We start from the raw sequence: 23,390 nt of genomic DNA, 5'->3' as shown, positions 1-23,390 counted from the left end.
TCCAGAAATCTGTCTAAACTGACTTGTGTGAAAAATTAGAAACATCTTTAAGCTCAATCCTCTGTAAACCAGAAACTTCGTCTAAACTGAGCCAGTGAAATCCATAAACCTGTCTAAACTGAACATTGTGAAATCCAGAAATCTGTCTAAACTGAACTCTGTGAAATCCAGAAATCTGTCTAAACCGACTCGTGTGAAAACCAGAAATCTGTCTAAACCGACACGTGTGAAAACCAGAAATCTGTCTAAACTGACTTGTGAAAACCAGAAACATGTTTAAAGTCAACAATCTGTAAACCAGAAACCTGTCTAAACTGACCCCTGTGAAATCCAGAAACCTGTCTAAACTGAACCCTGTGAAATCCAGAATCTGTCTAAACTGACCCCTGTGAAATCCAGAAACCTGTCTAAACTGAACCCTGTGAAATCCAGAATCTGTCTAAACTGACTCGTGTGAAAACCAGAAACATGTTTAAGCTCAATCTTCTGTAAACCAGAAACTTCGTCTAAACTGAGCCAGTGGAATCCAGAAATCTGTCTAAACTGAACATTGTGAAATCCAGAAATCTGTCTAAACTGAACCCTGTGAAATCCAGAAATCTGTCTAAACCGACTCGTGTGAAAACCAGAAATCTGTCTAAACTGAACCGTGTGAAAACCAGAAATCTGTCTAAACCGACTCGTGTGAAAACCAGAAATCTGTCTAAACTGAACCGTGTGAAAACCAGAAATTTGTCTAAACAGAACAATGTGAAAACTAGAAATCTGTCTAAACTGACTTGTGAAAACCAGAAACATATTTAAAGTCAACACTCTGTAAACCAGAAACCTGTCTAAACTGACCCGTGAAATCCAGAAACCTGTCTAAACTGAACCGTGTGAAAACCAGAAATCTGTCTAAACTGAACCGTGTGAACACCAGAAATCTGTCTAAACTGACCCCTGTGAAATCCAGAAACCTGTCTAAACTGAACCCTGTGAAATCCAGAAATCTGTCTAAACCGACTCGTGTGAAAACCATAAATCTGTCTAAACTGAACCGTGTGAAAACCAGAAATCTGTCTAAACTGATGCCTGTGAAATACAGAAACCTGTCTAAACTGAACCCTGTGAAATCCAGAAATCTGTCTAAACTGACCCCTGTGAAATACAGAAACCTGTCTAAACTGAACCGTGTGAAAACCAGAAACCTGTCTAAACTGACCCCTGTGAAATCCAGAAACCTGTCTAAATTGAACCCTGTGAAATCCAAAATCTGTCTAAACTGAACCGTGTGAAAACCAGAAATCTGTCTAAACTGAACCCTGTGAACACCAGAAATCTGTCTAAACTGACCCCTGTGAAATACAGAAACCTGTCTAAACTGAACCGTGTGAAAACCAGAAACCTGTCTAAACTGACCCCTGTGAAATCCAGAAACCTGTCTAAACTGAACCCTGTGAAATCCAGAATCTGTCTAAACTGAACCGTGTGAAAACCAGAAACCTGTCTAAACTGAACCGTGTGAAATCCAGAAACCTGCCTAAACAGAACCCTATGTAAACCTGGAATATCTGAACTAAACTCTGTGTAAACCAAACAACTTGCTTGCATACAAGTTTTTCTCATCCTGTTTGGCATTTGTTTTAGATAAGTTTCAACCTATGAACAGTTCTCTATAAATACATTGCTGATCAAGACTTGTGACCTTAATCCATCTATGAGGTCATGTCTCTTAAGACAGGGTGCAAATATTTGTGAAAAAGGCCTTAATTGATGAGTAAACAGTTGCTAAGTGATTTACTTAATCCACTATATATAAATATCTCCTTAACTCCCAGGTCATATTTGTGTATCAGGGGAGTGCACATGTGTGTATGGGTCAGCTGTGTGTCCAGACTAGACATACAGTAGACAAAAGTCGCTAATTACTGAGGGGAAAATACTGTAAATAACTTTATTTTCACTTGGAAATAATATTTGCTAATCCATTGAAAGGAAATGTAGTGGGACTTTTGAAGTACAAATGAGTTTAGAGCATTTATTCTGAACATGGAACCACAAACCATTGTTTGTAGTACCATGGTCTTAACAAACACTGCTAAAAACAATTCTCCAAAGAATTTTGCAATGAACAAGGAAATTGATAGGGAGTTTTCATTATCAGTTTATTTTGACACCCGCTGTAAATGTTGTGCCAACACTCAGAGTATTGCTGTAAGCATCTCTATAGAATAAGTGAGGTTACAATATTGCAGTCAAATTACCATGACAATTAAGTTGAATTTTCCCATACTGCTCTTTTTTCGCCTAACTTCTAAACTGCCAAAATTAGATGGCTTGACTTCAACAAACTCGGAATGTTGTTCACATTAAAACAAGAACTTTGAAAACAAAACTGTTCATTCAATAATTTTTTTGAGATTTTATATTTATTTCTAAATATTTTTAAAACAAAATTGTTCATTCAGTAATTTATTTTGAGATTTAAAAAAATTCTAAATATGTTGAAAACAAAATTGTTTATTCAGAATTTAAAAAAAAAAAAAATATTTCTAGAATCCAAAATTCAGTTAATCTGATTGACTGAAAGCCTCAATAAATGGACTGAATATCAAATGTAAAAGCTGCAATTAATTTCTGCTGAAAAGACTTTTTGGGAGTTTTGTATAAAATTAATTTTCACTGACTTCTACCAAGTTGAATGTAAAATATAGGAAAAAAGGTATATTCGCTGCATTTTATTTTTACTGAATCATTCTTTCAGCGAAAATTAATTCCAAGCGAAAGTAAAGTATTTTACAGTATATCAGCCTAAACATTAAATCCAGTGTCATGACACACATTTCATTATTTAGCTTCAATATTAAATTTCCGGTGTCAGTTCTGGTCCGAGTTCCGTGTTTTCTAGTTTACCCTGTAACAGAATATCACTTGTTGAATGGTCATTTTGTTGACATGAGATTGCATGCATACTACGAAGGACTAATATCATGAGTACAATGTGTTGGACATTCCAAGACCTAGCACCTTAGGAGCATTGAACTTCCAATAACACTTAGAATCAAACAAAATAATGTACTTCACTTAAGTGGCACTAGACCAAATGGAATTCACACACACAGCAGGTTTCAACCCATTTCAATTACGAATAAAGAGATCAAAGCAGGTAAAAGTATAAAACATTCCACAAGAGACTCAACCACAGCGTATCAGCATAACTAAATACTTCTACAATATAATCCATGCTAATTAGATATTTTTAATCCGATCTAAAATACGTCCATGTGAAATGACATGCATCATGACCATATAATGTTCAATGTATGTACAAAGTTTGAACAAAATCCATCTATACCTGACCAAGATTCATTTCCAGAATGGCAGAAATGACTGATTTTGATAAATTTATAACATTAAAATGGTCGCAATTTGGCCATCTTGAAGTTCAAACATGATCGACCCATGCCATAACAGAGATCCATGTATAGTCCTCTAACTATTCAATGTGTGGAGAAAGTTTGAACAAAGTTCATCCATTCCCACCCAAGAGCTGATTCCAGATTGCCAAAACTGCTTGATTTTGATGTCCTTTCAGTAAATGGTGAATGGACAAGCATATGTTGCCCAAAATGTGCAAAATGTATGTGGGAAGATTGAATATTATCACACCAGGCATGTCTGAGATGCAGATGAGGAGGATCTACACCCACAGAGGTTTATTATATCCATAAGAACCTAAACAGGGACTAATGAAACAACAACTTTATTTCCAAGCATGGCAGTCAATCTGAATGTATCAAAATTCTATTACATCATTTTTTGCATTAACAATAACTATTGTGTTTTTGAAAATTCAAGTATGATAATAAAATCATTGAGGATTTACTAGTAGTAAGGTCAAAATATATTATAAACCGTGTTAATTTCATGAAAGACAATTTGATTCTGCACTTTCACAGGTCAGGAAACGTTTTGTCTTTATTTATTACATAATGTAAGATACAAATTATATTTATATAGTTCTAAAGGCGCAATGAGAGCATTTAAAGCGAGGGAGTCGTCACCTACGCATGCGTCAGGTGGCCATAGCGTGTCATTGTTTACAAATACCCGTCTACCCATCAGCCTTTGTGTTTGTAGCGTGTGTTGTTATCGTCGTTTGGGATTCCCACGTATGCCCACGTGATGACCCTTCAGCTTTAAAGCGCCGTAGTCATCGCGCATGTGCGAGATATATGGGTCTCATATAAACAAAGATGGCGACTTTGACTGTTGCGCAGATCAACGAGTACGAGCTGACACGTTTCCAAGCTTTAATTAGGTAATTTTCATGTGATTGGAAGGTATCGAAGGAGTCATCGGTGGTAATTAGTGCAAGTCGCGCCCAGGTCAAACCTCATATTTGTGTTTTCCATTCGAAGAGCGCATTGGATTGTGGGAAAATCAATGTTTATCAACACAAATGTTGAACATGCGCAGCGCGACGACTACCGCGCTTTAAGGCACACATTGCAGCATGCCTACATTGCCACACTCACTGTGAGAACTGTGTATTATGTTCTTAACGCTTCATTAATAAGTCAAACAATGCATTCTTACTAATTTGTCCAGGTTTAGGTTCTGGTTCAAGTTCACTTCCACTTCCAACATCTCCTGACCCAACTTCTTGATTTTGATAATCTTCGTCATCGAACGTAGCATAGGCATCGGGATCCGTAAAGTAAACTTTTTCTTCTTCATTATCCGGCGATGTCTTTTTATGTTTATCAATGCGTGCAGTATTTTCTCTCTTCCGACTTCTCTCTTCTTTACCCTGTAGAGATACAATATAAATCTAGAGATTAATTCAAATCTAAAAACATAATTCAAATCTAGATACAAAAAATGCTGTGTCATAAATACAGTCTAATGCCCAAGCATTAAACACACATATAATTCAAATATAGAGATACAATTCAATTCTAAAGACACAATTTAAACCCACAGATACAATTTAAATCCATAGATGTAATTCAAAACTCAAAAACAGAATTCAAACGAGATATAATTCAAATCTACAGATACATATGTAATTCAATTTACGGATATTCAATTCAAGAGATATAATTCAAATATAAGATTAAAAATCAAATCTAAATACAATTCAAATCAAGAGATATAATTCAAATAGAGAGATTCAATTAAAATCTAGAAACAATTCATACCTAGAGATATAATTCAAATCTACAGATACATGTACATATGTAATTCAATTTATGGATTTTCAAATCAAGAGATATAATTCAAATATAAGATTAAAAATCAAATCTAAATACAATTCAAATCAAGAGATATAATTCAAATAGCGAGACACAATTTAAACCCACAGATACTATTTAAATCTAAAGATACAGAATTTAAACCTAGATTTAAATTCAAATCTACAGAAAAACTTTAAATGTATATTTTAAGGTATACTGTAGAATACATTATTTTCGCTGAAGGGATGATTCTGTGAAATAAAATCCAGCGAATATAATACTTTTTTCCTATATTTCACATTCAACTCATCAAATTTTTTTTACTGTATTTCAAATCTGCAGATTTATTTCAAATTTGAAGTATAATTCAAATCTGCAGATTTATTTCAAATTTGAAGTATAATTCAAATCTGCAGATTTAATTCAAATTTGAAGTATAATTCAAATCTGCAGATTTATTTCAAATTTGAAGTATAATTCAAAGCTAGAGGTATGTGTCAAGGTTCCAAGTCGATGACTATTTTGGTGCATTATAAATGAAATACTGGGTTATATATCGCCCATAATTGCCTGATAGTAGGGCTCTTATTAGGATTCCAACTTAAGGTAGTTCTCTACCATAAAAATTGATCATCGTAAATCATTGAAAAATTGTTGTGTAATGAAGGAAATGGAGGAGGAAATAGAATGTTTTCAACGAAAAATATGCAAAATACATTCTCCAATTTTTTCGTGACAGTCCTCATAACACTACATATCATTTTTTAAATATGAAAATTTTGAAATATGATGGAATGTTTCTGCCATAGAACCAATTGTGAACTACCCAAAACATGCAGTTTTGTTCAATTGTCAAGGTTATTTTGTGGAAAAATTAGCTTTGTGACCATATATTAATATTTCATAATTTTGAACATTACAGTGACCCAACCCCTCTTGCTGACTACGCGTCCTTGTATTCAGGCAATAATGAACAGTGTATCATTTTATATTCCCTAAATATATTCTCTACTGTAGGTTTGCTTTAAGGTAGAATGCTACTCGCAAGTATTTTCATGTGCGCATATTTTAGCGCATCCATGTAGAAGTAGTAAGATTTTATGTCAAAATCTGTCTACAATTATTTGCTTTAGTCAACAGGATGTGAACTTTTTTTGTACACCGTCAATATATTTTTTGAGAAAAAAAAATACTGTAAAACATGTTGAAAAAGCACCATGCAATTTTAGCGAATTGTGGTAAAATGACGTAATAGCGAAATGTTGATTTAGCTAATCTCTCTTGTCATTGTTGATTTCCTGTTTTCACAATACTTGTCTGTCGCCTGCCAAAACAATGCGCAGTTATCACCTCCATAAAAACAAAGAAAAACTGTCAAGTGTAATTAGGAAGCGCCCCAGATTTTTATGTTCCGGATTACTGTATACAAATCCCCAAGCCTTGGCCATTTTGAATTTATAATAAGGTCATTAAGAACATCTAGAATTAGCGAATTTGTTCTCTCTCTAAATTCGCTAAAAAGACATGCACGCGAAAAAGACATGTTTTACAGTATGCAGTACATTGTAAGACACTATATATATATTTTATACGAGAGTAGATTTTGTCAGAACTGAGTATGGTGACCACATAATTTTATTCCATTTTCTTCATCCTCGCCTCATGAAATATCAAATATGTAGGAATGACAATATTTTTACTTTTGTGTAGCGTTCTACCTTAAATGGCGGGCTAGGCTAACACCACATCCATTACTGTAGTACTGTCCAAGCCCATGTAAATAATAGGTACTATGTATACCTTTGTTACTTAAACATAAGAAACATGGCTTTTATCACAGAAAGAGAACGCTATAAAGAAATGGACACCCTTTCAGATCTGTTTCAATCCTATACATGGACACCCTTTTCAGATCTTTCAGGTCTTATAATGTGTGCTGTGTGCTTTAACTCATAGGAACTTTTCAGTACATGAGGCAATGAACGATTCAGTATGCCTGTTTTGTTTCATCTTGCTTCCTTCAAGATCTCTTAAACAAGTTTACTACTCTGTATAAAAAGGTTAATGAAAGCAGAAATGTCTGCTATTGTGAGTTTTTTTTTATTTTTCCGAACTGATTCTAGATAAAGAAAGTTTCACACATGACTAGAATTTAAAATGAAGAATCAGAAGATCCAGCCTTCAAGGACAAGTGTTGAAAACTTTATTGTAACAGCGGGCCTAAGGTCAAAACGATGATTATTCAAGTAGAGAAAGAACTACCCACTGCAGAACAACTGTTGCTCTGTCTCCTAACTTTGCACAAATATTGGCTTCAGGCCTTTCATCGACAGACTTAATGTCGCTAAAATTACAAATTCATTTATTTCCCAATGATGTTAATGTATTACTGTAGAATACTTTATTTTCGCTTCAATGGAATTAATTTTCGCTATTTTCGCTGAAGGGATGATTCAGTGAAAATAAAATCCAGCAGTTATATATAGTTTTTTCCTATGTTTTACACTCAACTTGTCAAAAATCAGTGAAAATAAATTCCATACAAAACACTAAAAAAGTGTTTTCAGCAAAAATTTATTCAAGCTAAAAAAAAAAATTCTACAGTATTCATACGTAATTAATTTTTAGCGGGAAAACAAATTCTCCAACTCGTAGCTGAAAAAAAAAATTTGTAAAATTTTCAGTTAAATGGGTGATTTCCATTCACTGAATAACCTGTGAAGGGTGCAGAACAAATATCTGCCGCAAAATTGAATGAAAGTACCCCAGAATAGTTTTGCGTTTGTTGATTACCATGCCATGTTTTAACATCACTACGACACTATGACCTTTGTCTATCCTGTTTTTTTGCGCTCAATTTCACGTGTAACACAGGATCTGGCAACATAAAATAGTCAAGTGTTCAGTAACAAGGTGTAGAATTTGTTGCTCAAATGACAGCATATATCGATGTCGGGTATATACTACTATGTTCATAGCATAGCTCATTACTACATGTAGTATTAGTAGTAGTACCTGTACATGCATAAACAACTCAGTATACTCTTAAAAATACTTTATGTTGGCTGTAATTAATTTTTGCTGAAAAGGCTTTTTGGGTGTTTTGTATTAAATTTATTTTCACTGATTTTTTAAGAATTGAATGTGAAATATAGGAAAAAGGTTATATTCGCTAGATTTTATTTTCACTGAATCATTCCTTCAACGAAAATAGTGAAAATTAGTTCCAAGCAAAAAAAGTTTTCACTGATTTTTGATGAGTTAAATGTGAAATATAGGGAAAAAAAGTTATATTCGCTAGATTTTATTTTCACTGCATCATCCCTTAATTCCAAGCGAAAATAAAGTATTCTACAGTATATACAGTATATACATTACTAGTTACCGGTACATGTATATAAATTTAATGGTGGTTGATAACTTGCCTATACCCCAGACGCTTATGTAATAGAAAAAGATGCAAGAGACGTAGTATGAAACATTGTGTGTTAGCAACATCAGTTGCCTGTAATCTTTGATGTATTTGCTTTCATAACAAAATTATTTACAGTAAAAGGCATATATTTATAAACAAGCAGCCTATCGGCTGAGATAGCTCCGCTGTTATCAATGCACATTTCAATTAAAGAACTGAAGACATCATTAGAAAATGAACAATATGTATAGTATCAAAGCAATCAGACTTACAATTTTTAACAAGAAGTCGAAAATATTACTTTCTACCAAAAATGACAAAAATATTCACCAAAATTAGAGAATTAAAGATATCATTACAAAATGAACAAATATGAGAGAGGTCCACATGTAGTACCTATATATGTAATATCAAAGCAATTGCAATTGCGGTTTTTAACAAGAAGTCGAAAATATCACTTTTTACCAAAAATGATAAAAATATTCACCAAAATTAGAGAATTGAAGATATCATCACAAAAAGAACAATACTGAGAGAGGTCCACATGTAGTACCTATATATGTAATATCAAAGCAATCGGACTATTGGTTTTTTACAAGAAGTCGAAAATATCACTTTTTACCAAAAATGACAAAAATATTCACCAAAATTAAAGAATCAAAGATATCATCACGAAATGAACAAATCTGAGAAAGGTCTACATGTAGTATCTAAATATATAATATCAAAGCAATTGAACTATTGGTTTTTAACAAGAAGTCAAAAATATCCTTTTTTTACCAAAAATTACAAAAATATTCACCAAAATTAGAGAATTGAAGACATCATCACAAAATGAACAAATCTGAGAGAGGTCCACATGTAGTACCTATATATGTAATATCAAAGCAATTGGACTTGAGGTTTTTAACAAGAAGTCGAAAATATCACTTTTTACCAAAAATGATAAAAATATTCACCAAAATTAGAGAATTAAAGATATCATTACAAAATGAACAAATCTGAGAGAGGTCCACATGTAGTACCTATATATGTAATATCAAAGCAATTGGACTTGAGGTTTTTAACAAGAAGTCAAAAATATCACTTTTTACCAAAAATTACAAAAATATTCACCAAAATTATAGAATTAAAGATATCATTACAAAATGAACAATTCTGAGAGAGGTCGACATGTAGTACCTATATATGTAATATCAAAGCAATTGCACTTGCGGTTTTTAACAAGAAGTTGAAAATATCACTTTTTACCAAAAATGACAAAAATATTCACCGAAATTAGAGAATTAAAGATATCATTACAAAATGAACAAATCTGAGAGAGGTCCACATGTAGTACCTATATATGTAATATCAACGCAATTGCACTTGCGGTTTTTAACAAGAAGTCGAAAATATCACTTTTTACCAAAAATGACAAAAATATTCACCAAAATTAGAGAATTAAAGATATCATTACAAAATGAACAAATCTGAGAGAGGTCCACATGTAGTACCTATATATGTAATATCAAAGCAATTGCACTTGCGGTTTTTAACAAGAAGTTGAAAATATCACTTTTTACCAAAAATGACAAAAATATTCACCAAAATTAGAGAATTGAAGATATCAACATGAAATGAACAAACATAAGAGAGGTCTACCCAAGGTACATATACACCAAGTATCAAAGCATTCAGGCTTGTAGTTTTCAAGAAGAAGTCGAAAAAGTAAAACATTGACACGGACGACGACGACGGACGACGACGACGGACAATCACTCATATGATAAGCTCCGCTTGACAAAGTCGACAGCGGAGCTAAAAAAAAAAACTGTCTAAAAAACCTGATATCAACAAATAAACATCGACTAAAAAAGTTTATACTTTAAAATACTTTATTTTCGCTTGGAATGAATTTTTGCTGAAGGAGTGATTCAGTGAAAATAAATTCCAGCGAATATACTTTTTTTCCTATATTTTACATTCAACTCACCAAAAATCAGTGAAAATAAATTCCATGCAAAATACCCAAAAAGTCTTTTCAACAAAAATTTATTCCAGTGAAAATAAATTATTTCACAGTAGTAAATACTACATGCATGTACAAATTTGGATGAAAAATATGTTTGATGTGAAAATGAAACGGAAATCAAAACTTCCAAGAGTTTCGCTTCCTGTACAGTTATTAGTGACATATCGTATATCACCCTTCTCAATTACTGTAAAATACTTTATTTTCGCTTGAAATTTATTTTCGCTATTTTCGCTGAAGGGATGATTCCTTGAAAATAAAATCCAGCGAATATACTTTTTTTCCTATATTTCACATTAAACTCATCAAAAATCAGTGAAAATAAATTCCAAGAAAAACGCCCAAAAAGCCTTTTCAGCGAAAATTAATTCCAGCGAAAATAAAGTATTCCACAGTAGCTACATCCAGTACAGACCCAAGGGATATAATTAAAGTTTCCTTCTGGTTAGCTGTACTGCTATCACATGTGCAATCTCTCTTAATTTAATTGTGAACTGGTTGCAGAGATGTAACCTGTACCTCTCATGATGTATCCCATGAATGCCTTCAGTTACTGAATAAACACAAATACTAATAGCTGCAGGACCTGTCTGGTTAATAAAGTTTATTTTTTAAACATTGTTTTCAACATTGCACAATTGGCATGACATGAGTGTAGCTTTCAAATATTGTAAATTGTTGGAAATGATTTTATGGTATTTGTGGATATAATATTTGTGTAAGTTACTTATAGTGTGTGTGGTGGGACCATGGACAAATTCCCACTAACTTGCCAAATCCATGAAAACACGTCTATCATAAAAAAGGTGGTTTACAGACATTATCTCATACAAAGTAAACCCCTCAACAAAACAAATTTTCAAGGTTCGTTCGTCTGTCACATAAAAAGATGTTTCAAGTGAGCTCTCAACTGAGGTGTAAGTAAGGGCTAGGTTATATTTAAAACTGACGAAAGAGGAAAACAATAATTACGTCAAGCTGAACAAAACTGAAACAACGTAATATGCAACACATGTCAGGGAATACAAGTCGGGATATAGTTACGGCCGGCCGGCAGTGTTCCATATAACTGTTGGTATGCCAAGTTCTGTAACTCATCAGCTGTCGCAAATTAGAAAGATAATATTTTTATTGCATTGCAGAAAACACTAATAGATGGAGTAATGATAAATGAGTACAGAAAACAAATACTGAGGGTCTAACCAAAACCTACATGTAATGGTGAAGCGTTATGTTCAAGGAGAATTACAAAGGCAGCCCAGTCATGGTTCGGGGGGCACGGATGGACAAGGGGGGGTTATACTGCAGAAATATGAACAGTGAGATTTGAGTTGTGATTGAATTGTAAGAGATTTTTAACCCAGCTTTATTCTGAGTGAGTTGGAAATGACAACGTAATTAAACTGAAGGGGAATTGAGAAAAAGACCTATTAAAGGTTTCTGTAGTGTGACTTTCCAAATTTGAACTTGAATTCCTTGTGAAAGAACATCTGTCAGAGGAACTATGTGGGTATTATGTATATACTGTCTTTCACATTAAATAATTGTTATGGACAAGCATAATTATTGAGCTGTAAATATCTGAGAGAAAATAATAACAAAAAAAATATATTGATTTCACTTATTGTATTTTTACTGAACACAGCAATATGTTGTGTCTATTTTGTATTTATGATTTGAAAATACAGAGAATTGTGTCTTTTCAATGGAATTTAATCATCAAAATAAAATTCCAAGTAATTATAATTTACTGTCCATTATCAATGTATTAAAGTTTGTTTAGAAGTATGTTTAGATATGATTTGAAATACATGTATTAACAAGCAATGACTGGAACTGGAAACAATTACATATTAAAGTTAGTGACATGTTGTCTATTGCAAGAGTAAAGTATGATTGCAATCAGTCAAAGGCACACCAAAGATATGGCTCTGGACATCAATCATTAAACAAAATGGCCACTATTATGCTGAATCAAAACTGAAAAATGAAATTAAGGTCTCATTATGTTCCCATGTATTTTGCCTAACTGAACAAAATCTAGCTGTCTATGTTGTCTGATTCTGAGGAATTTTTAGCTCTAACATGGCCACCATTTGGCCATTTTGATTTGAATCGCAAAATAAGAATATGTGTGATAGTACAATGTATGTATGATGTGTGTGTGAAGTTTGAATGTGGTCAGTGACATTTCTGATATATTAAAACAAAATGGCCACCATTCAGCCATTTTGAATCCAATCTGCAAAACAATGTTCAATGCCTGTACCAAGTAGTAAATAAACGACTCAAGATCCGGTTACAGAATGAAAGAAATGCTTAGTTTTAATGAATTGCTAGCACTATAAAAATGGCACCAATTCAGCCAATTTGAATCAGATTGCAAGTACATACCACATGTTGTATGTGTGAAGTTAGGACATGAATGACATGTAAGAGATATAGTTGCAGACGAACACATGCAAGGACAGACAGATGGACACATAGAGGCAAATCTATACAATAATTATAAGTTGTTTTTAGAACTTCATCCTAATAGGAACTAATAAATTGATCATGCAAATTGCAGAATATTTTAATCACTCAATGGCTTAATAATAAGGTGGTGGAATCTTGGAATGCCTACCACCATTATACAGATGATCTCTGTGAAGTAGGTTCTTAATTTTATATTGGAATTTTCTAATCATGTAATCATTTCTAATACTGTAAATGCACTTACTTTATCACAATACACTAAAAAAAAAGGCAATGACTTGAATCGAACACTATACAATAATCCACTTGAAAATCAGAAATGGAATAATAGCCATTGAGTAGAACTGACAGAGACGCTGTAAATGGTAAAAGCCAAAACTTTCAAGGACTGAAGTAAAAGAGTAATTACCCTGATGATGTCATCACTGGGAGTCATTTCAAAACGACACTGAATGATTAGTTAAGCTTTAAGTTTGTGTACAGGAGATAAAATTGATATATTGCCACACAATTATTGCAATGGATCTATGCTAATATTGGTGCCCTGGTTATATGTGAGTAAGTCCCAGGTGCATTTATTGCATGGGTTTGGGTTTACACAGGTGTGGTTTAGATAGGTATTGGGTTTACACATGGCGTGGTTTAGATAGGTATTGGGTTTACACAGGGTGTGGTTTAGATAGGTATTGGGTTTACACATGGCGTGGTTTAGATAGGTATTGGGTTTACACATGGTGTGGTTTAGATAGGTATTGGGTTTACACATGGCGTGGTTTAGATAGGTATTGGGTTTACACATGGCGTGGTTTAGATAGGTATTGGGTTTACATAGGGTATGGTTTAGATAGGAATTGGATTTACACAAGGTGTGGTTTAGATAGATATTGGGTTTACACATGGTGTGGTTTAGATAGGAATTGGGTTTACACATGGCGTGGTTTAGATAGGTATTGGGTTTACACATGGTGTGGTTTAGATAGGTATTGGGTTTACACATGGCGTGGTTTAGATAGGTATTGGGTTTACACATGGCGTGGTTTAGATAGGTATTGGGTTTACATAGGGTATGGTTTAGATAGGAATTGGATTTACACAAGGTGTGGTTTAGATAGGTATTGGGTTTACACATGGTGTGGTTTAGATAGGTATTGGGTTTACACAGGTGTGGTTTAGATAGGTATTGGGTTTACACATGGCGTGGTTTAGATAGGTATTGGGTTTACACAGGTGTGGTTTAGATAGGTATTGGGTTTACACAGGTGTGGTTTAGATAGGTATTGGGTTTACACATGGCGTGGTTTAGATAGGTATTGGGTTTACACAGGTGTGGTTTAGATAGGTATTGGGTTTACACATGGCGTGGTTTAGATAGGTATTGGGTTTACATAGGGTATGGTTTAGATAGGAATTGGATTTACACAAGGTGTGGTTTAGATAGGAGATGGGTTTACACATGGTGTGGTTTAGATAGGAATTGCGTTTACACAGGGTGTGGTTTAGATAGGTATTGGGTTTACACATGGTGTGGTTTAGATAGGAGATGGGTTTACACAGGGTGTGGTTTAGATAGGTATTGGGTTTATACATGGTGTGGTTTAGATCGGTATTGGGTTCATACAGGGTGTGGTTTAGATAGGAATTGGGTTTACACATGGTGTGGTTTAGATAGGTATTGGGTTTACACTGGGTGTGGTTTAGATAGGTATTGGGTTTACACATGGCGTGGTTTAGATAGGTATTGGGTTTACACAGGGCATTGTTTAGATAGGTATTGGGTTTACACAGGGTGTGGTTTAGATAGGTATTGGGTTTACACAAGGCATTGTTTAGATAGGTATTGGGTTTACACAGGTGTGGTTTAGATAGGTATTGGGTTTACACAGGTGTGGTTTAGATAGGTATTGGGTTTACACAGGTGTGGTTTAGATAGGTATTAGGTTTACACATGGCGTGGTTTAGATAGGTATTGGGTTTACACAGGTGTGGTTTAGATAGGTATTGGGTTTACACATGGCGTGGTTTAGATAGGTATTGGGTTTACATAGGGTATGGTTTAGATAGGAATTGGATTTACACAAGGTGTGGTTTAGATAGGTATTGGGTTTACACATGGTGTGGTTTAGATAGGAATTGGGTTTACACAGGGTGTGGTTTAGATAGGTATTGGGTTTACACATGGTGTGGTTTAGATACATGTAGGAGATGGGTTTACACAGGGTGTGGTTTAGATAGGTATTGGGTTTATACATGGTGTGGTTTAGATCGGTATTGGGTTCATACAGGGTGTGGTTTAGATAGGAATTGGGTTTACACATGGTGTGGTTTAGATAGGTATTGGGTTTACACAGGGTGTGGTTTAGATAGGTATTGGGTTCATACATGGTGTGGTTTAGATAGGTATTGGGTTTACACATGGCGTGGTTTAGATAGGTATTGGGTTTACACAGGGCATTGTTTAGATAGGTATTGGGTTTACACAGGGTGTGGTTTAGATAGGTATTGGGTTTACACAAGGCATTGTTTAGATAGGTATTGGGTTTACACAGGTGTGGTTTAGATAGGTATTGGGTTTACACAGGTGTGGTTTAGATAGGTATTGGGTTTACACATGGCGTGGTTTAGATAGGTATTGGGTTTACACAGGTGTGGTTTAGATAGGTATTGGGTTTACACATGGCGTGGTTTAGATAGGTATTGGGTTTACATAGGGTATGGTTTAGATAGGAATTGGATTTACACAAGGTGTGGTTTAGATAGGTATTGGGTTTACACATGGTGTGGTTTAGATAGGAATTGGGTTTACACAGGGTGTGGTTTAGATAGGTATTGGGTTTACACATGGTGTGGTTTAGATAGGAGATGGGTTTATACATGGTGTGGTTTAGATAGGTATTGGGTTCATACAGGGTGTGGTTTAGATAGGAATTGGATTTACACATGGTGTGGTTTAGATAGGTATTGGGTTTACACAGGGTGTGGTTTAGATAAGTATTGGGTTCATACATGGTGTGGTTTAGATAGGTATTGGGTTTACACATGGCGTGGTTTAGATAGGTATTGGGTTTACACAGGGCATTGTTTAGATAGGTATTGGGTTTACACAGGGTGTGGTTTAGATAGGTATTGGGTTTACACAAGGCATTGTTTAGATAGGTATTGGGTTTATACAGGGTGTGGTTTAGATAGGCATTGGGTTTACACAGGGTGTGGTTTAAATAGGTATTGGGTTTACACAGGGCATTGTTTAGATAGGTATTGGGTTTACACAGGGTGTGGTTTAGATAGGTATTGGATTTACACATGGTGTGGTTTAGATAGGTATTGGATTTACACATGGTGTGGTTTAAATAGGTATTGGGTTTACACAGGACATTGTTTAGATAGGTATTGGGTTTACACAGGGTGTGGTTTAGATAGGTATTGGATTTACACATGGTGTGGTTTAGATAGACATTGGGTTTACACAGGGTGTGGTTCAGATAGGTATTGGGTTTACACAGGCGTGGTTTAGATAGGTATTGGGTTTACACAGGGTATTGGGTAGGGTGTGGTTCAGAACAATGATTCACAAAAACTGTGTCTATTAAGACACGATGAAAATAATATTGTTAAACTTATGGAAAAGTTAACATTGCAAAAAAAATATTAACAAATGAGGAGGTAACCATGGTAACCATGACAGTAACAACATCAAATGTTCAAAAACCTAGCAACGTGATCCTTCTTTCCAGCACATGAACACTGTAATTTGACAGGCAGCAGACAAGTACTTCTACAAATGACAGATTGAAGTGAGATTTTCCGGTTTTTCATGGCTGTACAAACAGAAGTCTCAAGGACCTCTCTAAATGATACCTCATCGTTACATGACGTGCTTGTAAAGACAAAGAGTTGAACACCTTAGTTGTTAACATATTACATTATAACCCTGTAAAAGTCAAACATATTTTGGATTGAGAAAAACAAGTGGGCTTTATTAATTGTATATTATACAGAAAATGGCAGTCTGCAATCATAGTTTGTAATTTATGCTACCGGTAATAAGAAATCCACTATACTGACTATAAATTGTAACTGGTGGACATTATTTCTTGATTTTTTAAGTCTGTATTAAATGCTTTATTGCGATAAAAATAATCTGGTAACACATCACCTGCCGACGCCACTATTTTTTTTCCATCCCTTTTGGCTATTTGTTGGGCATTTCAAGAGGTGATGTGTGAGAATACTATAATACTATATCACAGTTCAGGCCATAACCTCTCACAGTTCATGTGAATGTTTCATTTCACACTCGTAAGACATATACAATCCTTTCTGGCGTGTTTCATTAGCAGACACTTTGCGTGCAACTTTCGCACTCATTCGTAGAGATCGCTATCTTTGCAATTTGCCATGAGCTCACATTTAGTTTTTTTTCTTTTCTTAATAATAAACTGGTATCACTTGATCTCCTTTGACTCAACAAAGACCAATTCACAATGTTATTAGCCCATTAGTTTTAAGATCGCCAGATAAGCAGCATACTTGGTTTCCACTCTTAGACCCTTATGTAAGACTCCCTGATGTAGTAAATATGAGTCGTATAATCAATCACACAACCCAATAAAAACATCACCAGATTAGTTCAGTAACTGCATCAACTTTATTGACATTTACAAAATACAGTGGCAATCCAATGAAAACATTACCAGATTAGTCTGGAAACTGCATCGATTTTATGGATGTTACAATATACAGCGGCAAGCCAATCAAAACATCACCAGATTAGCCCATTTTTTCTATGGTATCAATAAATAGCCATTGCTTGAAACGTCTTGCTAGTTGCTTAGAACAGCGATTACCAATCCATTGAAAACATCCCCAGATTAGTCTGGTGATTGCGTCAACAATATGGACGTTATAAAATACAGTGACTATCCAGTGAAAACATCCCCAGATTAGTCCGGTGATTGCGTCAACATTATGGACGTTATAAAATACAGTGACTATCCAGTGAAAACATCCCCAGATTAGTCCGGTGATTGTGTCAACATTATGGACGTTATAAAATACTGTGGCTATCCAGTGAAAACATCCCCAGATTAGGCCAGTGATTGCGTCAACATTATGGACGTTATAAAATACAGTGGCTATCCAGTGAAAACATCCCCAGATTAGTCCGGTGATTGTGTCAACATTATGGACGTTATAAAATACTGTGGCTATCCAGTGAAAACATCCCCAGATTAGGCCAGTGATTGCGTCAACATTATGGACGTTATAAAATACAGTGGCTATCCAGTGAAAACATCCCCAGATTAGTCCGGTGATTGCGTCAACATTATGGACGTTATAAAATACAGTGGCTATCCAATGAAAACATCCCCAGATTAGTCCGGTGATTGTGTCAACATTATGGACGTTATAAAATACTGTGGCTATCCAGTGAAAACATCCCCAGATTAGGCCAGTGATTGCGTCAACATTATGGACGTTATAAAATACAGTGGCTATCCAGTGAAAACATCCCCAGATTAGTCCGGTGATTGCGTCAACATTATGGACGTTATAAAATACTGTGGCTATCCAATAAAAACATCCCCAGATTAGGCCAGTGATTGCGTCAACATTATGGACGTTATAAAATACAGTGGCTATCCAGTGAAAACATCCCCAGATTAGTCCGGTGATTGCGTCAACATTATGGACGTTATAAAATACTGTGGCTATCCAATAAAAACATCCCCAGATTAGGCCAGTGATTGCGTCAACATTATGGACGTTATAAAATACAGTGGCTATCCAATAAAAACATCATCAGATTAGGCCAGTGATTGCGTCAACATTATGGACGTTATAAAATACAGTGACTATCCAGTGAAAACATCCCCAGATTAGTCCGGTGATTGCGTCAACATTATGGACGTTATAAAATACAGTGGCTATCCAATGAAAACATCCCTAGATTAGCCCGGTGATTGCATCAACAATATGGACGTTATAAAATACAGTGACCATCCAATAAAAACATCCCCAGATTAGGCCAGTGATTGCGTCAACATTATGGTCGTTATAAAATACAGTGACAATCCAATACAAACATCACCAGATTTGGCAGTTGATTGCGTCAACATTATGGTCGTTATAAAATACAGTGACAATCCAATAAAAAAATCCCCAGATTAGGCCAGTGATTGCGTCAACATTATGGACGTTATAAAATACAGTGGCTATCCAATGAAAACATCCCCAGATTAATTTTTTGAAATGTACAATGCACGAAGAACTTCAGTAATTAAAGTTGTTTTTAAGTTTGAGATATAATTGTTCAAATACCCTTCTTTAAATATATTTTCAGACACAGCATGCAATCATAAACTTACATCATTATAGTATTGCCTTTCTTTCGAGTAGTTGCAGTGTAGTTAAATTTGCTCAATAGCTCCCAGTCAGAATTCCATCTTAAATTCAAAGCAGTATCTGACCCCCCAGTACTATAGACTTTACAAAATCCACTTCGGCACTTTTTTTGGTTCATGTAAAACTTGAGACCAGACTTAACAATATTTAACCCTTATTTCTACTTCAACTTGTTTACCTATCTAACTGCTGTATTTTAAGTGTTATGTCTCAAACACTTCCACCATAGTCAAACACCAGTCACTTTATGCTTCCCAGAGCTATAAAAAGGTTTCTAACAAACTTTCTCAGATTCTCACCCAGTAAGTTTATACTCTACCCGGGCCGTGACCAGTTCTATAATTGCCCTCCCGTATCTAGATCTTTTACCCACTTGTTCCCCCCTCCCCATTAGCGCCACAATGAGTTCTTTTCAGACAAGCGTTTGACTAACATATTAAGATCACTGAAGGCAACTGAATGGACGTTTTATTTTCACTTGAATCAACAAGATCAGTAACGGTGCTTTTTATCGGAGACTGTTCAACAAGGGTATAGCTGGCAATCAAAACAGTATTGTCAACACCGGAATGACTTGTACAACAAGAAAGTGAACACGATTCATAGCGCAATGCTGTTTGTTATTTCTGTCTCATGTATATTATCAAATAGTTTCCGTAATATGCATGTACCTGTACACTCACTCTGGCACCTGTAAAATCACGAGAAATAAGATCAAGCACTCAGAAAACAGAAACCTGGTACAAGTGACAATACACATTATTATTGCCTAAAAATGTTAAAAATGGCATGACAAACCCCGAGTGAAGATTGTGCATGACCTCGACAATTCACTTGACATCTTAGATACATTCATCCTTGCCACATGGTAATCCCACGTGGTAGCTTCACAAATCAACAAAAAGGCAAAAAAAAAATCAGCCATTACATGTATTTGTTACATTTTCACTTAAAGCACGAGAGACGTCACCTGCGCATTCGTCAAATGGTTATAGCATGTCATTGTTTACAAACAAGCGTTTACCCATGAGCCTTTTCGTTTTTAGCATCTGGTGTTATCGTCGCTTAGGACTCAATTCCCGCATGTGCACAGGTGACAACCCGCTCGCTTTAACTGATTTGTAGAATCAGTGCATCAACAATTTTGTTATTTGTTAGTTAAAATACAAGGGAAATATTCTCAAATCTTTATCCAACAACTCAGACTTATAATCAGCACCGACAATGGTATACTGACATTCAGTAATTTAAAGATTTTTTAAGGAACCTAGATTATAAATAATAAATCGTTAATATGCCTGAGCAACATCAGCATTTTGGTTTCACAACGATCATCGACATAAATCACATGTTCTGTACTTATAAGAAATACACCAACAAAATATACAACATAATATTAAAAGAAAATATTCAAAGAAAATAATTTCTAATTCTACAGTAGATGATGGCAAGACAAGCACGAGGAGGGATGGCAATTGGATAACAAACAAGATAGTTATGTGGATTCTGTATACCAAGAATAACGCCAGTATTGTATTTTCGCTAGAACCGCATCATCAAAACAACTTTGTATATTAAAGCTAATAGAGCAAATACTGTACAGGAAATGCTACAATGCCGCTGAGATTTGAATGCTCTATATTCAAGACGGGACTATTATGCACTATCATGTAACCTGTTGCAACCTGCTCCAAGTGAAACCTCTCTGCATGATATATCTATTGGAAATGACAAGGGAGTTCTGGTTCTCACAGTATATGTGAGTGACTGGAGGAGCGGTGCTATGGTATACATGTAAACTGGGAAAGATAAGTTACTTGATTTAGGAAAGAGATATAGTACATGTAGCAGGCAAGTTGAATGATCTACCCTACCACAATTTTTTTTTGTTTTTAAACAAGCAGCCTGTCGGCTGAGATAGCTCCGCTGTTAGCAATGCACATGGCAATTAAAGAACAGAAGATATCATTAGAAAATGAACAAATCTGAGAGAGGTCCACATGTAGTACCTATATGTATAATATATCAAAGCAATTGGACTTGCGGTTTTCAACAAGAAGTCGAAAATATCACTTTTTACCAAAAATTACAAAAATATTCATCAAAATTAGAGAATTAAAGATATCATTATGAAAAGAACAAATCTGAGAGAAGTCCACATGTAGTACCTATATATGTAATATCAAAGCAATTGGACTTGCGGTTTTCAACAAGAAGTCGAAAATATCACTTTTTACCAAAAATTACAAAAATATTCACCAAAATTAGAGAATTAAAGATGTCATTACAAAATGAACAAATCTGAGAGAGGTCCACATGTAGTACCTATATATGTAATATCAAAGCAATTGGACTTGCGGTTTTCAACAAGAAGTCGAAAATATCACTTTTTACTAAAAATTACAAAAATATTCACCAAAATTAGAGAATTGAAGATATCATAACAAAATGAACAAATCTGAGAGAGGTCGACATGTAGTACCTATATATGTAATATCAAAGCAATTGGACTTGCGGTTTTCAACAAGAAATCGAAAAATATCACTTTTTACCAAAAATGACAAAAATATTCACCAAAATTAGAGAATTAAAGATATCATTACAAAATGAACAAATCTGAGAGAGGTCTAAATGTAGTACCTATATATGTAGTATCAAAGCAATTGCACTTGCGGTTTTCAACAAGAAGTCGAAAATATCACTTTTTACTAAAAATGACAAAAATATTCACCAAAATTAGAGAATTGAAGATATGATCATGAAATGAACAAATCTGAGAGAGGTCTACCCAAGGTACATATACACCAAGTATCAAAGCATTCAGGCTTGTAGTTTTCAAGAAGAAGTCGAAAAAGTAAAACATTGACACGAACGACGACGACGACGGACAATCACTCATATGATAAGCTTCACTCGACAAAGTCGACAGCGGAGCTAAAAAGTTATAACTATTATATTAACAAATATGATATTTCAAAGTTTATTTACACATTAACATTAAAAAACAAAAACATGACTCCGATTACCAATGGATCTTCTAAAAATAGTCTGTACACTGTTTAGATTCAATGTTTACATGGTTCTCTGTTGATCCACACACACTTAAGGTTGCAATAGTAACTAATACGTTTACATGTATGATATATAGATAGTTGCTATCATTACATCTACATAGTGACATATGGTACAACACAGGTAATCTTATCATTAATAGAATTCTTCACCAACGGCGATATCGCAACATACCGAACATTTCACCATTCTTTACTCTTCACCCCCAGCGATATCGTCACATTCCAAATATGTCACCTTTCAGTTTTAATTTCAATGTCTAGAATATCTGAATAATTACCCTGATCAGTTTCATGATTAATTTGTTCATTTCAGGATGTCTAACTCTTTGGGTGGCATTTTTCCCTCACCAAAATTCTGATGTCACATTTTGTTTATGTTTTGGTAATTTTCTATAATTATTTCGGGAATTTTTGACCAAATAGATAAAATTTCTCATTTGCTACAGGTCTTGTTCCAATTTTTGGAAGAAATATGAAATCAAAGAAAGCTTAGAAAGAACTCCCGTGTGTTGAGAGTTTTGGAGACACATTAAAAATTAATTAAAAATTACTCATACTTGAGATATTAATGGAATAGCTGAAAACTAATTATGCAAATAAGGTAACTAATATGAACAGATTTAAGTGTAAAACTAATAAGGTCTGCACAATGTACCAAGTTTCATTGAAATGTGATTAGAACCAAAAAAATATTAATTATTATGCTAATTAGAGAATTAATATGAACAGATTTTAACCCAAAATTAATCAGACTGTCTATTGTCCTAGAGCATTTATGTACCAAG

At 34.6% G+C, this 23,390-nt stretch overlaps 1 protein-coding gene across 1 annotated transcript in view; it reads right to left on the bottom strand.

Moving 5' to 3' along the window:
* The window catches only part of LOC102800892 (basement membrane-specific heparan sulfate proteoglycan core protein-like), a 187,512-nt gene that overhangs the window by 138,375 nt on the left and 25,747 nt on the right, over positions 1-23,390 (bottom strand). The window contains exon 2 of the mRNA XM_085508562.1: positions 4,582-4,795. Coding sequence (XP_085364688.1) covers positions 4,582-4,795 — 214 coding nt within the window. The remainder of the gene's footprint in view (positions 1-4,581; positions 4,796-23,390) is intronic.

The sequence above is a fragment of the Saccoglossus kowalevskii genome, chromosome 15 (assembly GCF_978046115.1).
Source record: "Saccoglossus kowalevskii chromosome 15, keSacKowa6.1, whole genome shotgun sequence".
NCBI classification, from domain to species: domain Eukaryota; kingdom Metazoa; phylum Hemichordata; class Enteropneusta; family Harrimaniidae; genus Saccoglossus; species Saccoglossus kowalevskii.
The sequence above is the reverse complement of the archived record's forward strand: the minus strand, read 5'-3'. Positions and strand labels throughout refer to the sequence as shown.